The sequence below is a fragment of the Pyxicephalus adspersus genome, chromosome 1 (genome assembly GCF_032062135.1).
Source record: "Pyxicephalus adspersus chromosome 1, UCB_Pads_2.0, whole genome shotgun sequence".
NCBI lineage: Eukaryota > Metazoa > Chordata > Amphibia > Anura > Pyxicephalidae > Pyxicephalus > Pyxicephalus adspersus.
The window spans coordinates 88,128,175-88,153,186 of NC_092858.1; the positions used below are offsets into that span (position 1 = coordinate 88,128,175).

Sequence of the window (25,012 nt, forward strand, 5' to 3'; positions counted from 1 at the left end):
ACACAAGGTGCCCGGATGTTTTTTCCATAGAGTTTAAATTCATCTGTAGATAAAACCGAGGGCTTTCGCGATTACAGTTACCAGGTGTATGGAGAGACGTGTATGTTTCCCTGTATACAGGAAAGGGATGGACACGGTGTTTTTCAAAATATTTTTTCATATTGAGGCGATGCCGGCTTCACAAATATGGCGCCTGGCAATGGAGACGTAAATAATAAAAGGCTTCCCCCCAGTGCTGAGCAATGCTGGGGGCGGGCAGTTCAAACGTCTGATATCCAAACCCGGAACCCTGGGCACCTGTCTGTGTATGGCTGGGGATAGGAGGAAGTACAGGACACCTGGGGGTGTAGATTGTGCAGTGCCAGGTACTAGGAATGCGTCTTGTTCCCAGGTTACTGGTAAGGAAACAATGATGCTTCTGCCCTGGACAGGTCTAAACATTTTGCTAGATGCCTGGTGTACATAGATATTAATATTGTTGTAGATTATTATTATATTTTACATGCTTGGTAGTTTCCCTCAGATTAGAAATGAATATATTCAGGTTGTGACAGATCTGTGTCAATGAGAATTCTGTCACCATGAGGGTCTGTCACGCCTTGATCATCCAGTGACTGGGAATAGAGAATATTGGAGCCAGGTAACGTGTATGTAGCAATCAGAAACAGCATGTATTCTGTACTTGGAGCAAAGTGTCAGAAACCCGGGTAAGTAAAACTGAACATATGGTAGGGAACATAAGTTATGCAGAGGAGAGGCGAGGTGAAGAGACAAGTTATGTGTCACTATGATTAGTGCGTCTACGTCTAAATTTCAATTAAAAGTATAATTGTGATTTGTGAGCTCTTTATGGCAGGAGAAACAGGCAATGTCCCTTCTGCAATAAAAAATCCCGGACTGTTCACTATCTGTGCATTCCCAGCTCAGGATACATCGCCCAGCCAGGCAAGATGCCACAAGATCAGGAACTTGGAAGAGAAGCAGAACAAGGTGGCAGAACCAGGACAGGTGAATGTATTTTACAAAATTGCGACGAGGCAGGTAAGGATATTTTATTGCAGATTGGACACCACCTATCCTTTCTGCAATAAGGGACCTGTCTGGTCACAATTATTTATTGTGAAAATGTATGACTGGTACCTATTTTTGTTTTAGGTATCACACGATTACATTTTTAATGGCTGCGTACACATGCTAGATTTTTGTAGTTGGAAAGGATCTTTTACGATTGTTTCCACCAGCAAATGACGGAAAACTGAATGAACGAGTGCTGTACATACAGTACCTTTCTGCTCTATGGAGAGGAGAGGGGGAAGAACGAGCGAATAGCACCCCACTGTGCCTCTCCTCTATTTACTTCCATTGTGGTCGCTCGTCTTCTGTCATTCGTGGATCCGCCAGGATGGATCTATGAACAACGTCAGACGGCCTCTGTACACACATCTGATTCTCGTCTGAGACAAGCCCTGTGGCTCGTATCCATTGAGAATCACAATCTATCACAATCTTAATCACAATCTATATGCACCTACCATCTGGATGTGTAGTGTGGGAAATGTTTTAATTCTAATGCAACCCTGATGCATACATAAAAATTCCCAGTTGCCCCCTGTTTGTATATTCATTTATATAAAAATCTGATTAAAGAGGAAGTAAACCCAAAACTACCCAAAACAAAAAAATCACACTTAACTTCAATCCCGCAGAGCAGTCTATCCATCAGGAGGTTTCTTCCATTGGGTACCGCTTCGTCCCGGTATCTGTCTTCAGGCCGGCGCACCAGGTGCCGCCATCTTCTCCTCTTCAGGGTTCTTCTTCGTACGTCACCCGGCGCAGATCGGGTGACATAGATTGGGGAAAAAAACGTGCCGATCTGGCTGTCCACGCATGAAATTCGTAATTTTTCCCTTTTATTGGGACACAGATCATTGAATCCCTAAAGCAACAAGGATGTATGTAGTGTTACATCTGTGCTACCTATGCACCAAAATATATGTATAAATAGATGTAAAGCAGTGTTCAACCCAGAATTTTTAGGTGGGTGGCAGCCCCTGTATTGTGACCCAACTCTTCAGTAAAGTGCCGGGTGGTGCACCCAGCTTAACTGGGGCTGGGGAGAACACTGTAAAGATTACCTCTTCTAAAGGTAAGAAAGCACTGGGTTTGGGGAGTGGTTCTAGGATGGAATATCTTAGAAGGCTGGGGATGGGAGGTTTACTTGTATCTAGTTGTCAGTAATGAGACATTGCCACTGGACTCCTTGTAAACATAACTGCAGACTATGCCAAGTTCAGTGTAAGCGCTATAAAAATCCTCCCCTATCAGCTCATTCATTTATAAATGAGTGCTAATATTTTTGCATTCCAAGCGCTACAACAATGCAGGCCTCTGTTTCTGTTTTGTGGAAAAGTGAAAAGATTTTGGTTACATTTGGCATTGTAGGTATGAGCAAATTTAGATTTACAAGCAAGTTTGTAGACCTACCCTGGAATTATCAGACCTACCCTCATCATGATTTTTCTATATTTTTGAGGATGCTCGAAATATAAGCCATACCCCAAATATAAGTTAAAAATATACAGGTAGTCCCTGAGTTAAGGACATCCGACATACGGAGGACTCCTAGATATGAACGGGGCTTCCCTGCTTGTTTGTGTGAAGGATGGAAGCTTTGAAGGGGGGCGGTTTGCATGACTTACAGAAGAACATTTTTGATGTTCTGCAAAGCTTTATTTTGTAAATCTTTAATGACCAAGACAAACTCTGCAGTCTCTTGTAACTCTTTAATGACCAGGACAAATTCTGCAGTTCTTTCTTTTTGCAAAAAAAAAAGAACAGCTTGCTCCAGAAGTTAATTAATGTCTAGGCTACATAAAGGTTTTTTTCTTTTTGTTTGTGATTAACTCACAGCGAGGATTTTATACAGTAACTGACACCATGCTGCCTAATAATATGTTGAGACAAACATCTCTGTCCTAATTGCATTTATTAAAATAATGTACCTGTTCTGACTTACATACAAATTCAACTTAAGAACAAACCCACAGTCCATATCTCATATGTAACCTGAGGACTGCCTGTATATAAGAACATGGACAAGAGCTGCTGATTTAAGGAAAGCGCTATTACTAGACATGAGAAATTGGGGCCAATGGTTCTAAAGGAAATGGAGTCACAAAATATTCAAGATGGAATTCAGGGTTTGGAGAGTTGATAATGATGTTCCAGAATGTGATGACATGACTATATTTTAATAAATGTTGATTTTTTTTTTGTGCAAGAATAAATATTATTGTTCATGAAAAATAAGGCATGCCCTTAAAATTAGCCCTTGTGCATTTTTGGAGCAAAAATTAATAAGACACTGTCTTATTTTTGGGGGAACAGGGTAATATACGGCCAGCTTCATTTATGAAGTTGAGGAAATGAAGTCTCTAGTAACTGAATGAACCATAGGAATACAGCACAGGGTTTACTAGCGTACAAATGTAATAAAATGTATATTGCAGTGTCTGTTCTTAGGGTGGAAATTACATTTAAAAGAGCTGACATTTATTGGTTTTGAAAACATGAAGCTTGCTGACATAAATGTACTGAAATGTATTTTCTTCCTCTTTAATTATTGAATCATCGTCTTGTCTGACTAGCGGTGCTTGTTTTTCTGGAAAGATGCAAATACTTCCTAATGGCAGCTTGGCACATTAGGGTGAGCGATGACACCTAGAATGTGGAATAACTGGCTTGTAGGCTTGTGTGTACTATGAGCACAAAGGTTTTACATGCAGAGTTTTGTCTACAGTCACAAGGAAAACCGTTTTTCATCTCATCTGGATAGTAAATAAATTGTGACTTTCGTGTTCTTCTCAGTACCCAGTTAGAATTCAGGTTGTTAATTTGAGGTGTTTTTTAGGAACCTATTTCATGTGTTCTGTTTGGGGAGATTCATCCTGCTTTATTTATCATAGAATTGCCACCATCACAGCAAGAGGAAATCTCGCACAGCAATAGAAAGCTGTCAGGGTTTTTAATGAGAGCATAAGACAGATCATAAACCTTCCCATTCCCCAACTTACACAATGTTGTTAGATACACGGTGATGGCCCTTGTAGGCCGAGTAATGTGGAATCAAAAGGAATATTTCAGACTATTTTTTTTGGAAATGCTTGCTCAAATGTAAGTTTTCCAATCTATCCTCATTTGTGCATGAACAGGTTAAAGAAAACACCAAAACTTATCATTGTCTTGGCATAAATTGACCCCAAACAAAATCCCAAACCAGCTGGCCCCCTTGTCCCCACCCCCATTGATCAGAAAATGACCGCCTGACAGCCTAGCTTTTACCAACTGATCAGACCATTCATTTGAACACAGGAAATGTTTGGTAGTGAATCTGCTTGAGTGTAATAGACCTTACAATTTGGCCCATGGAGTGGCTGCCATTCACCCTGGAATACTGGTGACATCTAGTGGCAAAAGTTAGTCATTGCCTTTTTTTGTATTCAGAATAAAGTGTTGAGGGGTTAGAATCCTTATTTTTTTATTGCTATCTGTGTCTTTGCTTGGAAGATCATCCCTCCTTTTATTTGTCCTGGTGACCATTGTCTTGGGGACAGCATTCTGAATTGTTTTAAGTACTTCTGTGCAAAAAGGGATAACTGGACAGTGATACAAAAATAGATTCAAGGGATAAATGTAAATATTTTTTAAAGCTGAACTCTAGTCATCATTCAGACTTTACTATTTAGTTCTTTCCCCTTAAATAGAAAGGGTTAGCAGCTAGATTAATTTTTGGATTTCAGGTTAAGGAGGATTACTTGTCTTATTCTGTGCTTGCCCAGGCTTCCTCCCTGCTGTGTGACTAGTTCACTAAAGTTTGTCCTCTTCCCTGCTCATCTAGTGATGGCTTCTCTAATGTCCTCAAACAAAACACAGGACCATTGGTCCAGCAATAAATCTGACTATGACAAGGAGATTGTAGAAGCCATGGATAAGACAAGTATGGCTTCCTATTCCTCTGTCCCTAGATTAAATTAACAAGTAACCAAGAAAATAAATAGTTTGAAAGGTTACTGGAGATCAGCTTTAAAGGAATGCACTACTGCACTAAATGATGTTTGCTTTGAGTTCAGAATGTATCTGATTATAAAGGTAAATATTATAGAAAATTTGTTTTGTATTTCATGTTTCAACAGTTTTCTTTTGTTTTTTGTTTCACTAGTTTTCCTGGTGCAGATAAGTGATAATCATGGCATTAATTACATTGCAACTAGGCCAGTGTGGAAACCAAATTGGTTATGAATTGTTTGATGTCATCTGCAATGATTTCTACAGCAATGGACTGTGCTCCAAGAAAGAAAACCACAATTACCAGACAGTTTGCAAAGAAAGATTTTTTGATGAGATGGAATCTGGAGGTATGCTTCCATTTTAAAGCATTTTTAAAAATGTTCCCATATACTCGTGTGTGTGTGTGTGTGTGTATATATATATATATATATATATATATATATATATATATATATATATGTATATATTTGTCGTATGCTTTTTCTATAGCTGCACTTTGATTTGTTTTACAGAAATTGTAAGCAGAGCAGTGCTTCTGGACATGGAGCCCAAAGTAATTACACAGACTTTAGCAATGGCAGCCCGATCTGGTAAATGGATGTATGACGTGAAATCACAGTTTTCTCAGAAACAAGGATCTGGGAACAACTGGGCACATGGGTATGGTGAATTTTACTACAGCTTTGGCAGATCAATTCTTTTTTATATAATGACTTTGTTTAAAGCTGAATTACAGTTTAATCAGTTAAAAAAAGCAGTTTGGATGCTTTCTTTCCCATATCTTAATTCATTATATAAATTTCTTCTCATTTAGTCTAGAAGCGTATAATGTGTAGTTTCCCTATTTGTTGCTTCTATAAGCGTCTTCCTTGCTGATTCCAGGATGGACCATTGGTCCCATGAAGCTGCTCCTCTTTTCCAAGTCAGACAGCTGCCACCTCACTGAGTTTATCCCATACAATGCAGGTTCCATTGTACATAATGGCATGAAAAGGGCTCAGTAATCTTATTGTATAGAAAAGAGAACATAAGACAGCTAGGGTTTTAGTGTGGCAAAATAGTATAATAATAATAAATTTAGCTCAATTAAAAGAGAATATTAGTGTATGTATAAAATACCGTGTTCTATGCAGTCTTTTTCCATTTCCATTCACAAATTCATGGGAAGAGCAATTGGCGAATTATACAGAGATAACCCTATTGTGACATTTGAATAGGGGGGAAAAAAAGTCTTTTGGCTTTTTTAGGGGATTTGGAAAAACATTCGTAATCTGTACATAGACATGGTGTATATATATGAAAAGCTTTACCATAAACGTGTAGATATTACCATAATACACATATAAAAACAATGTAAATCATATATAGTCAGTCACATAGTAAAATCCATGTGTAACCATATCAAATATTCGCATGATGTTTGCATTTGACAGTCAGTATCTTGGACCTTGATTAGGTTTCCGTCAAAATACTAGTTAATTTAAATTATACTATACTATATTTAGGGGGCGGCCAAAACAAATTTTAAAGGATACAGTTCGCACCACTTTCAAAACTCCAGCAATGTCATTGTGTACATATTGTAGTTTTCACCTTATCTTATGGGAGTCTAGAAAATATATCATAATACTGTGTGGTTATATCCAGCCTAGGAGTTGGAAGTCATATCTGTTCTTTTTATGGTTTATATAAAGAAGGTTTTGTCACTATACTGGCCTATAGGAATGCACCGTGCAAAGTCCCATCACTTTTTTTTCAGAGTACTCCCCATATTTTGTATATGTAGGGATGTGGCCTATCTTTTCTATCCTTTGTTCTGACTTTTTAACCAGAACTAGGTATATTTCTGAAACCAAAACTTGTTTTCTCTGTAGTTACTGCGTGCATGGTCCCAAATATGAAGATCTTGTTATGAACCTGGTTAGAAAGCAAGTAGAAAAATGTGATCGATTGGGTGGTTTCTTCAACATAATGAGCATGGCTGGCGGCACTGGGTCAGGCATGGGAACGTTCATCACAAAATGTTTACGTGACGCCTATCCTAACTCATTTCTACTTAATGAAGTTATTTGGCCGTATGGTACCGGAGAAGTAAGTATGTAACTACGTACCTGAAAATGACTTTAATTAACAATTTTCTGGGATAAAATATTTTTCTTCTGTTCCATATAGTCAAGTGTCTATAAAATTTTACTGGTCAATAAGAACTTGAATCAAACTAATATTACCCTATCAAGGTTGTGAATATTTGCCCGTTTTGTCTTTTTCTACAACATTTTTTGTTATGTTTTTGTTAAATAATCCAACTACAATTGCTGGAAAATAATAAACTTTTTTTCTTAAAATTGTTTTTTTTAGGTGATTGTTCAAAATTACAACTCCATCCTAACTCTGTCTCGCCTTTATCAAACATCTGATGCACTGCTAGTTCATGAAAATGACATCATTCACAAAATCTGCTCCCAGCTGATGAATATTAAACACATTACCTTTAAGGATGTTAATAAAGTCATTGCACATCAACTCGGAAGTGTATTTCAGCCTGCATATACGACAGAGAGTTCATATTACAGTAGGAATCCTCTTGGTATGTAATGTTACTTACCATCTGTTTTACTAAATATTATTAGCAGTGTACTTACCCAGGCCATAACATTCTTTGAGTTGTGTATTTTACATGACTGCAGATTATGTATTACAGACATGAAGTCAATTCTTTATTAAGGCAGTCTGTTTAAATTATGTACATGCTCCTGAATCTGTAGTAACCTGTATCTCCTAGTAACAATATGTCATATTAAACAAGATGGTATTTCACAAATGCAGGCTGTAAATCAACTGTAAATGGGTCCTGTAACATGACAACATCTCAGGAAAATATGATTCAAATTAGACCCTAGTTCAGGGCATATTGCCCAAATGTTATGGCATTTATAAATCTTGCTATTCATGGTTTATTAGTGCCTAGCATGGCCTGGAATTTCTACCAGAATCATCTGCATGCCGTTGTCCAGGTCTGAGGCTTTGTGTGTATAAATATTTTAGGAAATTTAAGGCACACATTAAGCTAATTTTATATGTTGTTATATAATATAATGTTATATTAAGCCTCATCACATACCTATAAAACACTAGTACAATCTTCAGAGTGTCTTAGCTGTACCACAGGAACCACATGCAGTCCTTTGCAATTTAGAACTTGAATCCACATAAGCACTGTTCTGTCATGTCATATTCCTGAGGGGGGCAACTAGTATTTGACTCAACCAAAGGTCAAATACTTTTAAAGAAACTTGATAGTTACAGTCTTTGCATTAAGAATTTTTTAAGGACGTAAAATATACAATAAGAAATTTATGATATGTATATTTTTTTTTTTTTTTTTACTAATCTGTTTGTTTATGCAGTCAATCTATGTGTAGGTTGCTGGTGGGCTTTCTGTCTAAACACTAGAGGGCTGTAAAGTCAGCTCTCTGCCTAAAAGAAAACTACATATCCCATGATTCCCGGCGATGCATATTATGGATGTGCGTGCTTACACTTTTTACATCAAATGGGGTGGCTATATTCAGGACATATTGAATGTGGGATGAATTGTAGCCACAGGCATTAAGAATATGCAGATCTTTGCAAAGGATATAAGTTATTTATGGGAACTAATTCAACAAATAATAGTTATTTTCTCCTATTACTCTAATTATAAGTAGAAAGTCAAATTCCATATTTTATTTTGACTTTTCAATTCACTTTAGGTGAACTTGTTTGTGCTTTGCCATGTTCGCTCTAATATTGTCCCCACCAGCTAATTTGCTTTCCTTCATACATACAAATTTCTAGGTACGGGTTAGAATTAGGTTTTCAGCTCTGTTTTTTTGTCTATAGATTTGGTAGAAAACATCGCTGAAAAGTTTGTCCTCAAACAAAAAACAACTGTATGTATTACTTTAGCTCAAAGATGACCTAAAGTTAAGGGCCTGTTTATGCTGACTAGGGGCAGTAACATCAAACTTGCCTAGGCTCTGTGGGTAAAAGACATGAATAGGGTAAGTATAACTGCTACCTTGTTTCACCAGCACATAGTAGGGTAAATGTAGGGGACCCATAACGGTAAGTAGACCCTTCATTGTAGTGGGTCCAAATTTAATTCCAAAAATCAGTTGGAAAAAAATAGTGGAAATGTAAAAATTGCTCTGTTCCATAAGGAGTAAACAGGTACAGTAGCTGAAGCAGTTAATAATATTCACTTGTGAGAAAAATAGTGACATTTACACAGATTGTAGTTTGTTTAAGAAACTTTTTAAAGTTGAAGGAATGGTTTTAAATATAACTTTTCATAGTGGCCATAAGCCCTTCTTGTCATGCCTAGTCAGCATGCACTCCTTATTCCCCATATTAAGTGGTTTGAACAGTAGACACTTGACAGCTGTACAAATGTACAAAATTCTTGAACTACTAAATGCAGTTTACAACTGACTTAGGAATATGAAGTTTAATAGCCTGGAACAAACAGCACAACATTGGATTTTCTGTATCAATAAAAAATGTCACACTATATAAACATAAGACACTTTTTCTGGTTTGTTTAATACAATGTTTTTTTCTTCTCTTCCCAGGGGAATTAATGGAGTGTTTGGTTCCACACCCTGAATTTAAGATGCTGGGTCTCCGTAACATTCCTCAAATGTCTGAACACTCCCTGGCATACAGCACATTTACTTGGCATGGCCTCATTAAGCATTTGAGACAAATGCTCATTGCTAATGCAAAAATGGAAGAAGGTGCGAGCAGTTATGTAGTACGGCTCAAAATAAATATAAATAACTGTGCAGTTTTGAAAATAACTGTTCTTGTAAGTTGCATGACTTTATTTGTCTTGGATGTTCATCTAGTTACTTTGGCCAGGTCAGTGGAAAAACCTCTCCTTCCCCTCACACTAAAGAAGCATCTTTACTGGCATATAGTGTGGTCACAGCACCCACAGTCTGAACTCCACCAAACGGGAGGCCAATGACTCCCATACATGAACAGACTTTTCTCAGTATTTGTGTCTTGAACCAGACATGCACTTGGCAGTTTTCAAATATTCTTTCGTGTTTGGGGTCATCTTGAATTCTGTAGTTCTATGTTCTGCCCGATGGAAAAATTATATTCAGATATATTTCATAAAAAAGAGAATTCATTTTGCATTGAATATCCTTAAGATTAAATGTTCATACTTCAGGATCTATAAATTACCATTATTAAGGTACTTTTAACAATGTAAAAAGTAATGAAAAGCAATGTTTCTGTAGGACCTGCTTCAACTTATCACTTATTTCCTATTAATGATTAGAGGTAGAGGACAGGGAGATAGTTGGTTTCTGTGTTGTTTTTTTTTTTTATTCCATTTAAAAAGGTTTTCACTTAAATTAAACTTGTCACAAACCAAACTAGACATATGACTGATAAATTACATACTCATAAGTTACAGTCTGTGAAAACCTTATATAAAAATAGCAAATTCTGATACTGGCAAGTGAAATAGTACTGTATGCAAATCTTGACCCCACTCATTAGTTCAAAAGTTGTAGCAAAGCTCAGCTTTTACAAGAAAAGTTGGTATTTGCATTAAACTTCAGGTGCTTGTTCTTTGTTTTGACATTGTGGTTTTCAGTGAAAGGAACCCTTTGATCATGTATTTTATCAGATGCACAATCTGAATTTCCCAGGTTTGCTTAAAGTTGCACATTAGTTATTTATTATGTTTGGGAAAGCAAAATGTAGCTTTTAGGTTGCTTGGTTGAAATTGCCAGAGCTGTTATACACTCTTTTTACAATCTTTGTGATCATTTTTTCTTATCTTGTTTAAAAGGTATAAATTGGCAAGTTCAGCCCCCATTACACCCCAAAACAGAGAAGAGTTCTTTGAAAACTGGACTTCAGTTTAATAGATCATTAGCTAACCTTGCTATATTTCGAGGAAAGGATATTGATTCTGCATCTCCTGGTGAGTAGCATTCCAGGAATTGGCTGTGATGCCACATGGTAAATGTAAATGCTTTAATATAAAACACCACATTTGTCTAAAAATCAAAATCCTCTCACATTCAGTTATGTGATTGTCAGTACTTTATCATGGTATATGCTTACCCGCTCCTGTTCTGCAGATGCAGAGAAAGACCAATAGAATAGTTTCTTTAAATTAAAGGCAGTTGTACAGTTAGGAGAAAGGGTCTGTCTGTTGGAATCTTCTTATACTGGATTCATAGGGTCAAAGTGATCAGTAGATCCAAATGCAGACCAAGACTGCACCACCCGTACGTAATGTAAGTACACACCTCATTAAAGGGACTCCCGAAAGTCAATATTTTACAGGTAACTGTACCTGAATTTCTGGATCTACTGATCGTTTTGATCCATAGGGCAGGTTCAGACCCACAAAGGGTAAAACCTTTCCCTTGTGGCTGCCGGCAACTGGCACCTTGCCAGTCACTCTGCTGCCCTCACCACAAAGCAAGTTTAAGAAACCAGCCTTTTTAGATGTGACGGTGGTAGCTGTATGTAACCAATCACTGCTGCCCCACTTTCATTCTGTTTTAGTAGAAAATACATGTAGTTTTATGATATGTGCTTTTATAGTTTTACTAATTAATGTTTTCAATTATATTTATGTTTTTTGTGTTGTGTTTTTTTTAACTGTGTCTTTTAATTGCAGATGGCTTCCGGGAGTCAGCATTATACACATCTTGGTTATCATCAGATGAAGCCTTTACATCTTGGAAAACGCCAAGAGCATTCAACAAATATGAGAAGTCTGCTACTCTAGTGAGCAATAGTCAGTGCCTGTTAAAGCCTTTGGATGCAATTGTAGAAAAAGCCTGGAATATGTTTGCATCAAAGTAAGAGTTTTCTTTTCTCATTGTTCTAAGAAGTAAGAATTGGTAGTATTGGGAATCCTGGAGGGGTTTAAAGAGAATATGATAGGTTCATAGTGCAGAGATACTACTATTTGGGGGATGCAGTATTGCTAGATGTCATATAAGTAGTTTGCACAAAGAACAAAATAGTTACATTTCAAAACTGGTTCTATGTCAATAATATTATCTAGGTTTGTGTGCAGAGCACAACTGGGTAACTTTTACTTACAAAAACAAAATAGTTCTAGATGAAAGACTTTAATTGTATAACGGCTGGACACTGGCTGGATGTGCTATGTGCATATATGTAAATCTGGTCAGTATGTGAGAAGCGCTTTTATAAATGTATTTTACCAGGAAGTAAATACAAAATATTAGATTTTTTTATTGCAAGTAATTGAATAAAATGATTTCTCACCCTTTTGTAGTTCAAAAGTAGTTCACTTTAATGTACAGGTTGTTTCCGGTACAGAGCCTTGTAGTGGATCCAGGTAACCATGTACTGGTAATTGTTGTTCCATCCCCAGCCTTTCCATCAGTAGAAATGAACAGGAAGTCAAGCACAAATTATGATATTATTAATGATGGTTTATAAACATATCTATAAATTGGGAGAATACTGCATGAATGTTCCAAAAACCTAACCAGGCTCATTCCCTCATGTGGAATTACTGGCATTATCATTCTACAAATGTTCTAATCCAGCCCAGTGTGTTTGCAGATTTCTTTTAGACAAATGTTGGGTTTTATAGGGCAAATAATACAGTAAGCACCATCTCCCATATGGCTATAATAAAAGGTGTGTCTATTTTTCCAATTTTTAGTTATTACTCTGTATTGATCCGCACATTACCAGATCTACTTGGATTTTTTCCATTTAAGTATTTTTGCGCATTTTTTATTTATCATATCTTTAAAATTTTACTTGATCTTTTATAATTTTGCATGTGATTACCACTCAAATTCAATAAATTTCAAATAATATCTTCTTCTTCAGAAGTCCACTTTGGATTACATCTGGGTGGAGTGGGGTCTCTGCCAATCTCTCTTTTCAATGTACTTGTTTGTTTTTTGATGATCTTAGCAAAAGATGGTTCATATCCACATGGCTGGATACATTAAATGTCACCAGATCTGATACCTCCTGAAAAATTCCTATTTACTTTCATTTATGAAGAAGACCATTAGTAGAAAAGTGCTTTTATGAATAGGATGATTTGAAAAGTATGTATGTTAGTAAGTGATCACTTTTATGAATTATCCCCAGTTCATTTATGACCATTCATTCTATCTATAGACACTTTCACTGCTTGCATATTAGAATATAAGGATATATAAGAGAATATAAAGTCTGCATAAGGAGCATATACAGGAACACTATACCTTTTTTTTGCCATACCTAAAATATATTACATGTGCTTTCTAATTTTCAGAATGTATCCTACTATGTATGTTAAATATTAGAAACGTGTCAAGTGTAACTGTCATTTGTAATATTTCTTTTCTTTCTACTTCCAGAGCATATGTTCATCAATACACAAAATATGGCATTGATGAAGAAGAATTCCTGCAGTGTTTTACAACTCTAGAGCAAGTGATTTCCAGCTATTCCAATTTATAAATATTTATTTGTGAAAATTGTTTCTAAAAGAAAATTGGATAAATTCTCAAATTTGTGGATTTGTAAATATATCTTATTTATTTTTCTGATAAATTATTTTAACATTCATTGTTGAGTTTTTTTTGTTTAGTCTACAATGAATTCAACTTGGGCTATGTACACATGTACAGTAATTGTGAAAGATCCTTTCCAACGACAAACGACTGCACAATGCATAAATGAGTGCTGTACATACAGCACTGTTCTGCTCTATGGAGAGGAGAGGGGGACAACAATGGAGCAGCACCCTGCTGTGCTCTCCCCCCCTTCACTTCCATTAGGATCACTCGTCGTCTGTGGATCTGCCAGGGCGGTCGTTCAGACGATGTACGAAGGGCACTGTACACACACCAGATTCTCGTCCCATATCAGCCCTGAACCGATTATCAGACGAGAACCATTTCACGTGTGTACCTAGCCTAAGGCTTTTGTGTGAAGACCAATTCACATCTGTGTGGGGTTTATTTTTTGCATGTTGTCAGCAGTATGTTGTGGTGGTACAATGCACATAGCATACATTTATTGCAAGAAAACAAAACAATACCAATATGCAGATGTTTATTCTAAAGACGATTCTAAGTGAACAGGCCACCTCAATGCCGCACATGGTAACTTGGTACATTAATGTAGCAGTGTTTACACAATGCAGAAGCAGAGCACTGCACCACTTCTAGACTAGTTTACCCTTGGGAGTCTGAAGTTTCTTTTGAGAGGATTTTTTCTTACCTGGGACATGTCTAAAACCATTTCTTAGTAGGTTAAGGACTGTTCCCCATAGTTTCAAAAATGGTTTTAGATATGCCACATTCCTTTATATATAACATCCAAGATTTTTGTTTCAACTAGGTCATTGACCTTGGGACTTTAAAGGCATAAATTATTCATTAAATCAGTACAAAAGTAATAACAATACCATAATTTATTGACAAACTGTTATTAAAAATTTAAATACTGCCTAATGACTAGTCTGTGATTTTACAGATAGGTATATAAAAGTTCAATGCGTTTCTCAGAACATAGTCCGCTTCTTCAGGAACACATCAGCTTCTGTCTCTAGAATCACTTTCCCACTTGGACGCATAGACCAGAGGACCATCCCCTATCTAACTCCAGTGCTTTGGGTTCATAGGTATTATTAGCATGCCGCATAGGTCCTGCTTCAGGATGGTTTGCTTCTACTGCTCACCATTAGTCTGCTTGTATCTCTCCTTCCCTTATTTGTAGGCCGTCTGCTGTTTTAACATCCCAGGAAGGGGTAGGTCCTCTGGTCTCTGCATCCTAGTGGGGAAGTGATTGTAGAGACAGATCCTGATGAGTTCCTGACGAAGCGGACTATGTTCCAAGAAACATTTTGAACTTTCATAGGCCTATCTGTAAAATCACAGACCAGTCATTGGACCATATTTATGTTTTTATGAAATGTTTAAAAACTTGGTCAATAAATTATGGTTTTGTGATTACAGTTGTACTGATTTAATGAATAGTATATGCCTTTAAAGTCCCAATGAAGCAAAAATCTTGCATGTTCAAAACAAAATATAATCAAGGGGATGACTGTTCCAACAACAATTTCTAAAAATGAAGGATCCATCCAAACCTCTGTAACATCTGGTATGCTAGACATATATTGCCTGACAGAACCCTCAATATTTGTTCCCTCAACAGGCGTTCACCTAAATATCCTACTATCGGAGCCACAGCACCTTGGTGTGCCTCTGCGGTCCAGAGGAACGGGCAAAGGCCAAGGCAACAAGCTCGTAATAAAAAGGTGCCAAAGTGTAGAAACTGCTAATGCAGTATAGTCTGTTAATGGACAGAGGAAAGTAAGCACTGTCTGTGCTGGGGGGAGGCAATGACAGATCATCTCAAATTTTTGGACTCTGATGTCAGCTTTCAGTGCCACTCTTTATAGAGAAAAAAATAGAAACTCTGGTGTAAAGGGGAAAGCCTTAAGGTGTTTTATTAGACCCTTTATTGGAAACATAAATGATAGAAGTAACAGGCTGGCCTTCTATTTTTTACAGTGGTGCAAACCACGTTTATAAGAGGCAAAAGGCTCTCCATCAATTTAGGAGTAGAAGCAGAAGACTGAAACTCCTGGGGGTCATCAATATCAGCCAATAATTATTGCTTAGAGGGTGTAACAGTCCAAAAAAAACAATCACAATTTGTTACACACACACAGTTTGAAGTATTGTCTATTGCAGTGTTTTTCAACCGCTGTTCCGCGGCACACTAGTGTGCCTTGAGAGATCTTCGGGTGTACCGTGGGAAATTATCCAATTTCAGTTAATTGGTCCCAAAATGATTTATTTACTGCAAAAAATTTGTCTTCATTTGGACCGACGGATCGGATTGGATGACGATCGTTGAACATCGTTCGTGTGTACGGTCGTTCGTTGATCGTCCATGTTCAGAGCATGTGTGATGAACGAACGTCCGTTCACTTTCCTGTCGTGCACATAGTTCCTCTATCACTCAAACGATCGTATCTATTGTGTGTACAATATCTACGAACGATCGTATCGTTAACTCTATGTGCAGGATCGGTGCTATACGATCGTTCGTATATATCGTGCATGAACGTTCGTCGTTCGTTTTCCAACGATAATAATTGGAAGTGTGTATGTAGCTTTACCATTACAAGGGATGACAAAGGTAAAGTGCACTAAGATAATAGATACAGAAGAAAATCTCATTGGAGCCCCTTAGTAATGGCCACTGTGCATGTGCACTCTAATTCAAAAACTTTTCCAGAGAGAGAGAAAAGCAATCATTATGTGGTTTAGTTCTCTAGCTTGCACCACAAATGTATTGACATTTTGGAAAGTTTCTCTGTATAGTTTGTACACGTATGTACATGCATGTTTATTACATCTGCAGGTTCTGCTTCCTGCTTGCTATTGCTATACAGTAAGTGGATTAAACTGCTTCCTGTCAGCAATCTAATTTTAGGCACTGAAAACTGAAATTACATTGTAGCCAAAATATAAACAGTTCTTACAGTGAAAAACAGTCCTTCCTCTAATCTGAAAATCTCGCATTAAAACACAAATATGGTACAAAAGCATTTACTTACCAATACAATTCTAGGCATTACCCACTACTATACTTCTGATTGGTAGTGCAGGTTATCCAGGATTATGTACACTGCTAGAAAGTACAGTGAAAATGAGAAGGGGGTGATTTCTAATATTTAAGTTCTCTAATTATTGGTATTTTTGTCATCTGCTATGGTGGTATTAGTAATAGTTATGTTCTTCACAAGACCTGTAAATACCAGGATTTATAACATCAGCTTCTTGCAGTCTCTGTACAGCAGAGCTCAGACAATGGGAGTGAGAAGGATAAAACAGAGCCAATCAGTTGTGGTATAATGCACAGAGAGATGAGCTCATCCTTCTGCTGCTTCTCTTTGACTGTCCAGTCACAGGCAGAGGGAGGGACAAGACCTGTATGTGTATTTGAACATCAGTAAAGACAAATCATTGCATTGTCAGACAGGGTTATGCTGTATGGTAGAGTTATCGAAATCTCAGAATATGATGGACACAAATGCAAAACCTTTGCTTAACCAAGTGCCAAGTTCAGCTTTATAGGAAGAGAAACCACATACATTGAGCCTGATGTATCAAAGCTCTCCAAGGCTGGAAAAGATAGACTTTCATGGGTGAACCTGGATTGAAAACATTTGCCAACCAAGTCAAATGATTTTTAGGAAATCTTTTCAAGGTATGCTGGATCACCCAGGTTCTTCACCAGGAGCTTTAATAAACTAGGCCGATTATATTTCTATTATTTGAATCTGTTCCAGCATCACTAACTTATATTACCAGTTTTAGTTTCTGAAATGGCTATGTAACTGTTGATTATTATTTTTTTCCATCTAGAAAAAAATTCTTCTTTCTCTCTGAGTTTGGCCAGCCTGGGTCTTATAGTAATTCTCTTTGTGCCAGCTACAATACAAATTCCACATTAATCACTAATATAGCAGCTGAGCCTAATAAAACATTATTGATAATTGGAGGATATACACATCACATCCATTACTTTTGTGGATTAACTCTTGAATATCCCAGTAATGTAGAATTGTTTACACAAACACAGAGTCATTCCTTTAACATGAGGTTAATGCCGTACAAGGCAGAGGACTGGCTGCCATTGATTGTAATTGAGTCTGACATAAATGTGGGCTGTAAATCTAATCTGAGGTCACGTACAAGGAATTCCCCTTTTTCTTACATGAAGGAAATTACTTAGATCATTTCCTTTGCCTTTCCTCAGAAAGTCCCCCATCTCTACTTCCATCCATTCAGTATCAGTGTAAAGTCAGAGCACGTGTCATGCCTTCACCAGCTCCAATATGTATGTATGTAGAGCTGATGCAATGTAATAAAGATGTTCGAGCCTCATTTTCTATTACTGGAAGGCCTCAAGATGGTGGTGTTCTTATCATTTTATAATGTGTTGTTTTGCTGCAGCTGGGGTTATAAAGCCAATGCTGGAAGCATATCCAAATTCTACACAATTTGGATGATCAAAAAATCAACAGTTCATAGTACAGCCTCACACATATCTCAAAATAAACATTATTACAGAATAAACAGATCATTTACCGTTACAGTTGAACAAATGAGCAGTGTACACACATCACTGTTCTGAGCAAACAACAACCCACTGTGTTCTCCTCCATAGGGAACCAATAAAGTGCTCAGTTTTTCATCAATCCACCAATTAATGATTGACTTCCTCCATCAATTGATGAACAATGTTGGCGGATCCCTGTACAAACTGGTTAGCATGCTTGTGTCAATAGATTGTGTTTACAGACAACCTTATACCTATAAAGCAGAGCCATGAACTGAAGTAACATATAACACGACCCAGCCCTTACAGAGAAACAGGATTTACACACTGGAGGTGCCATAGACAATGCACTTTGCTTGTGTCAGACACGTGATGAAAGCTCCCACAGGCACAATGCCAGCAATAAAGTAAATGTCTATTGTAAATCTAGGCACAGAAAATATAATGATATCACTGTGACTTTTTATATCTGTCAAATGTGAAAAATCGCCAATGATCCTGCAGCTAATAACAAAAGCAGAGAACACAGAAAGTTGTCAGTTACATTGTTTCAGGTTCTCATAGTGGACTGTCCTTAGATGTGGTGGTGGCTTTAGATATTTTTATTTTCACCTGATGATCTACGAGGGAGTAATGTTGTCACCCTAAGACTGGACTACCTGTCCCCCCCCCCCCCCTTATACGCATGGAGTGCAGGGGTTCTTTATTGTAGATAGCTGGGACAGTGCTGATTAAAGTGTAGCATGGGCTTAGAATACAGGAAGATATCAGTTAACAAGATTGAAGGTTTTTGCACTTATCCATCACATTTTAACACCATTGTGACTATTTTTAACCAGTGTAAGGTTCATATGAAAAGTAAAGCAGAACTAAATGTATGTTTGACAAAAAAAGAGTAAGCCGATGATTGTTTGTCTCTTCTGCAATAAAGAACCAGCCTGGTAAGTAGAGTTCTGCTTTAGAAGGAGACTGTATTCTATGAAGATATGCAAACACATTTAAAAACAAATCAGCCTAGGAAAATTCTATCAATGTATTCATGTTTAAAAAATGGTATCTTTTAAGAATAACGTATATATTATTTTTTTTTAGTTTTCATTATATATGCAGCCTTTGCTTTCTGCAGGACTACACAGTGTTGGCATTTTATTACTCTTTCTGTCACTGTAAAGCCTAGTACCAAGGCTGTCATTAGGGGACTTGTGTACCAGGCCCCAATCACAAGAGCTTAAGTTTTGCAATACTGTAACTGTTACTGTAACGTGGTAGAACTGGACCCAGAAGTTTACATAGTATGGGGCCTAAAACATGGCGGTGGTCCTGGTTAGAACATACGCTCACTGTACAGACAGTTCTATGGAGTGGGGGACTAGACCAAGGAGGCAGGCCATTGGGTCCTCTCCAATAATAAATGATAGTTGTCATTAGTGTGTTGTATAGTGTAATGACATTGTGAATTGGTAAGGGCCATGGTGTGGGTCAACTGTAATCACATTAGATCACAAGGAATCATCATCAAGGTGGCAGTTTATGATCAGTGGTTGACTAAATTGTTGAGTAATTTTGTGGAAATCTTGATAGCTTTTCATCTTATGTCCCAAAAATCTCACCAGACCCAACAACTGAATTTTTACTTTTACATAAAGTAAAAGTGTGTTCCCCCCCCCCCCCCCCCCCCAACAATAACTTTTTATTAAAAAAAAAAAAGAGGGAGGCCCCTCCCCTCCTGTCTTTCCATTTTTCAATTATTTTTCCTACTTATTGGGAGTGCAGAGCCTCTTGGAATATCTACGTCATGTATCTCAGGAGGCTTCTGGGTCTATTCCTTGCAATGAAAAAAAAAGTGAGATTGGCCCTTTTTTTCTATCACCTGATCTCACACTTACACAGTTACACAGATTTTCCTCTGCTGGGGACAAAGCTAGAATCCAGGACGGTACGGGACCGAATTGTGGCCAGTTATGGAGGGATCAGGGGCTCTGCGGAAGGTATGTGATTTTTTTTATTTTAACAAAAGTTCCGCTTTAAGCGACCGGACAATTGAAATTGCCATGAATATTCCTTTTCTGCTAGAGAACCTTTAAGTATTCACTAAACATACCATGAGATCCATGTGGGTACTTTAGGATATCTTCTCTCAGTCTAAAACTTGGACAAACAACCGCAATAATGATCATTGGAAACCATCAGTAGGACATTGCGGATTACTAAATGTCATGAGTTCGGTGTACGATCTTCTAACGTGTCAAAAATGTAGGAATTCTAAGTCTGTGACCCTCTCCTGGAAATGATTGATTTGTTATTTAAAAGATGAATATAAAGGCAGCACATTGGAATGCTTTAATTACTTTTTTCCTGTAAGATTGAAAACTGTTCTAGTTATAAAGTAGGTAATTGCAGATTTAAGTGGTCACTCTCATAAAGTACACAGACGGAGATTCTTTGGGAAATAGTCCCATCTGTCACCTCCTGAACTACATAGGAATTACAGGACCCCACTAACCCTGCACTCTATTATCAGATAAGGGAAGCGTACAACAAAATATATACTGGAGCTGTGTGATATAAACAATCTTCCCAGTATGTACATTGTGGAATGTACCATTTGACTGGCTGTCCCTAGCCTCAGTACCACCCAAGATACCAGCCTAGAACAAGTATGAATCAAATAAAACCAAAGTAAAGTATAAAGTAAGAGGGTAGGCTGGACAGCCAAACAACCAGCATATTGTGGATAATAACCAAAGGCAACCTCATTATTTTTAGGATGACTTCTTTTTAAGCATCCCATTGCTATTATGGTCAGTGGAAACTTTTGTGGCTTCTGATGTTTATTTTTTTCTTAATACACCAACATGAAGAAGTTGCTTTTCATTTTAGGCTGGGAAACTTAAAGCAGTGTTGGCAAAACCACCCCCCTTTTCCCAGAAACTCCTCTACCGCCCCCAAGTTCACATTCCCAAATTCCAGGTGGCTCTTTGTTGATGACATCATAGGTCCTTCTTCTCCTACTTTTTTATGTTGTCAATCCCTTTTCTCTTTCCTTTTTTTCCCTCTATAAAATGCATACTTCAAATTTTGTGCATCCGGAGCAATAACTATATTTCAATAAAGGGTCCATCATAAAGGGATCTATGACAGGGCCATGTTCTTCTGAAGCCTCCAACAATTTATAACATGCAGCCGTGCTTAATCTCTGACCATGTAAAGATTTTTTTGTACAGTACAACCCCTAGCAAAAATGATGGATATTCTTGGAGGATGTTCATGCAGCTGTAAGATGGACAAAACAGTCACAGATATGACACAACATTATTTTATTTACCAGCTAAACATTCTGGCTTTGTAAAACACATCTCCAAAAAATTCAATGACATTGTTTATAATTAATGACACATGTTTTGTAGTGGGAAAATAATGAAATCACTCAACAATTATAAAAGATTATGGAATCAATCCAAAAAAATCCACTACCACCAACTCCTGTTTCTGCCCATTTGTTTTGCATTTCTTCTATCCTGATGCTTTGACCCCGTCCCTGGTCTACCTCTATGTTTCCACTTTTTAAGCTTTCCCATTTTTTGTCCTTGCTTCAACTTTTAGATACAGCTTACTGGGAACAACTAACATGCTTTGCCAGACTCCATGTTGAAGTACCTTATTAAAGGAGTTTTATTATGCGTTTCATTGTTTTAACTGACAGCTTTCTTGTTGGGACCATGTCTCCTGCCATTCAGCCCAACGTGACAGCTTACCAAGGTCTGCAGGCCTACTGTTAAAACTACAGGCAAATGTGTTTATTTCAGAAATGCAAATTACCAGGAGATTCATTAAAATTTTCTTTATCATTGACAATGTCCACAATTTCCCTCTACTTCTGTACAAAACATGTTCTATTAATTTATGACATGTGTTACAATGCCAGAATGTTTACCTGATAAAACAGTTTTGAGTCACAAATTTATGAAAAACTATATTGTACATGAAACATAGTTGTCATCACAACTTGCTTCATAGTGCCCTTGCTGACCCCAGTCCACTGCAAAAACAACCAATATAAGGAAGGTAAGAATATGGACTGAATCGTGGGGAAATGGAAGAAAGTAGACCGATGAGTCCTGGTTTCCTTAAGTTCAGGTGGATAGTCGGGTATGTGTGCATAATTTATCTGAGGAAGAAATGGCCTGACCCTAGTCATATACATAGAAACACAATATGGTTCTAACCCTTCCCTATTCCATCTAAAATTACATCAACAATGTAATACTATATCTCCCAACCACATTGAACAAGGTCCTGTTCACATGACCTGGGAGTCCACAGACACAAAGCGTAGCTTGAAGCGTACCTAAACTCTGAATATTCACTTTACATAAAAGGGTAGACAACCCTTTTATGTTAAGTAAAAATTCTGTTTGTTTTTTTACCCTTTTTTTATCCTTTTTTATCCCGGGAGGTTCTTTGGTGCTACTTCTGCGCATGCCTGAGCACCTTTCGTCAAAAGGGGAAAAAAAAGCCGATCTCACGCATGTTAGGTGAAATCCGCAAGCTTTTCCCCCAACTACGTCACCCGATCTCAAGCCTGGGTAGGGTGAGACTTAGTAAGAAGAACCCGGAAGAAAAGAAGATGGCGGCGCTTGGAGCGCCAGCCTGAAGGTGGATATCAGCACGACGCAGGACCCGATGGAAGAGACCTCCAAGCCGATCAACTGCACTGCGGGATTGAAGGTAAGTGTATTTTTTTTTTGTTTGGCCACTTTTGAGTTCAGTTCCTCTTTAATATGACATACTTATTTTTTTTGTAATTTTAACTTTTTTCCTTTAGCTGTTTCATTTTGTGTGGATTACATTAAAAAAAATTCCAAAGGAATCATGTCACTTAGTAATTATTCTTGGGATATGTTACAAGGAACCAAATGTCCTGGCACAATGCGAACCATAAACAGAATATACCGTCTTGTTTCCAGGACCAATGGTGAGCGATTAGCATAACAATCAGAAGTGGGGAAACTGTTTAGGCAGCAAAGTAAAATTAGATGAAAACCATGTGATAAAATGATGTCTAGAAATCAGGGTTACAGCTTAAACGTGTAAGGTTTAGTATTTCCAACATTTATGGATGTTCTCTAAAATACAAGATTTCAGTTTCTTTGGGTTTTCTGGTTCAGGAACACCATCTTTATTATGTATATTAATTGGTATAGAGATAACTGTAATACCACTACTCTCCGTGCCACGTTGGTACAAAGGAGGTGACTGCAAGGAAGTCAGTGTCAGTTTCTCTAAGGCAAAAGTAGCCATCCATTTCAGGATCCACATGATTGTATTGTTTATATTCATGTCACAAAGCTTATAATCATGGAATGCTTCAATTTTAGATACAATGCATCTCTTTAGGATTTAATGTAATATATTTTATTGTTGCAGTAAAAGAACTCATTTAGAGTTTGCTGGATCACCCAGGTTCTCCCATAATAATCTATCTTCTCCAGTCTTGGAGAACTTTAATAAATCATATTAAATAATAAATCAGACCCATTGCATCTAAAACTGAAGTATAGGACTCCATGGGTATACACAACTTTATATAAACATCATGTAGATTATGAAGGCTATCTTTTAAATACACCATTGTTTTAGAAATACATTTAATGAAATGAGTTTGGGAACAACTAACTGTCGTATTGTGTTTGGAAGATATGAGTATAATTTTATAAATTTAGTGGAGGATTACTTGGAAGTAGTGACACATTTGCGGTATTAGAATTTGGTAGAATAATTGTAATACAACCACAGTCTGCAATGCCAGACTCCTGTTTATTTAAAAGTCTCTAATGCCATGTTAAAGAGGAGAAATTCCACAAAATCTGACTAAAATATGCAATCTTTATGCTAACTGATATATATAAGGCTAGCATCGGAAACACACAGGAAATAGGATTTTAAAGCAAGACTCTAGCAGGTATAAAAGACAAATGCAGTTCTTCTTAAGTAAATCAATGAATGTATTTTTGGAACTGGAATAAATTACATATTGACAGTAACAGCTTTTTGCAACCCCCTATACAGCTGCACTGGGAAAGGACTAGGTAAAACAGAGCTAATTAAGTGTTGTTCATGCAAATAGTTTGGCAAAAAAATGTAATTAAAGGAGGCCAGAGCAATCAGAAGACCCAATCAGTGTGATGCTGCTCTTTTACTGTCCAGCGAAGTTGGAGAAGAGACAAGGCAAAGGTATATTCCTTAACCTTCTTTAACGTAAAGCACTAAATAATGTTAGCGCTATATAAATCCGGTTTAATAATAATAATAATAACTGCAAGTGATGCCATTCACCTAAGTGTGCTGTGAAGCAGAGCTGTAAAATAGAAAAAAACTGCTTCCTGTTGCGTGTTTAGCCGTTTGTATGGAGTTCTTCTTTAAGCTGTCTTTTCAGACATTGATATAATGCAATACAGAATTGACAGACATGCTTGAAGCACTAGGCTGAAATGGCTCTATTAATCTTAACATAAAAATGACCTTACTTCTATTTCAGGAAAACAGATTGTAAAACAATATAGCAGCAGTACCTTATATAAACCCCATAAATTTAACAGATTTGTACTGAACATGTTTTTTTGGCAGAAACACAGCAATGTTACAGTAAAAGTACTTGCAGCTATAAAAACATGTTGATGTGCTCATCATGCTACAATAAAACATAAATTACATCTCTTTTACCCATTTGGATGAGTGCCTTTGTAAGATTCTACTTTATATCAGGACTGGGATTGGCTGGAATGTCTTCATTCATTTTCTC

At 37.2% G+C, this 25,012-nt stretch overlaps 1 protein-coding gene across 1 annotated transcript; it reads left to right on the plus strand.

Annotated features, from left to right (window-relative positions):
- Window positions 1–55: 55 nt before the first annotated feature.
- TUBD1 (tubulin delta 1) lies at window positions 56–13,692 on the plus strand. The gene is made up of 9 exons (XM_072417292.1): window positions 56–398; window positions 5,219–5,414; window positions 5,580–5,727; window positions 6,942–7,158; window positions 7,426–7,654; window positions 9,681–9,845; window positions 10,919–11,053; window positions 11,762–11,945; window positions 13,482–13,692. The coding sequence occupies exons 2-9, from the start codon at window positions 5,246–5,248 to the stop codon at window positions 13,582–13,584; spliced, it is 1,350 nt and encodes a 449-aa protein (XP_072273393.1). The 5' UTR covers window positions 56–398; window positions 5,219–5,245; the 3' UTR covers window positions 13,585–13,692.
- Window positions 13,693–25,012: the final 11,320 nt, after the last annotated feature.

Excerpts from the sequence above, each read along its gene's own strand:
- TUBD1 (XM_072417292.1), top strand. The coding sequence starts at position 5,246 with ATGGCATTAATTACATTGCAACTAGGCCAGTGTGGAAACCAAATTGGT. Across the intron at positions 7,159-7,425 it reads GGCCGTATGGTACCGGAGAA|GTGATTGTTCAAAATTACAA; the intron begins GTAAGTATGTAA and ends TGTTTTTTTTAG. Across the intron at positions 7,655-9,680 it reads TTACAGTAGGAATCCTCTTG|GGGAATTAATGGAGTGTTTG; the intron begins GTATGTAATGTT and ends TTCTCTTCCCAG.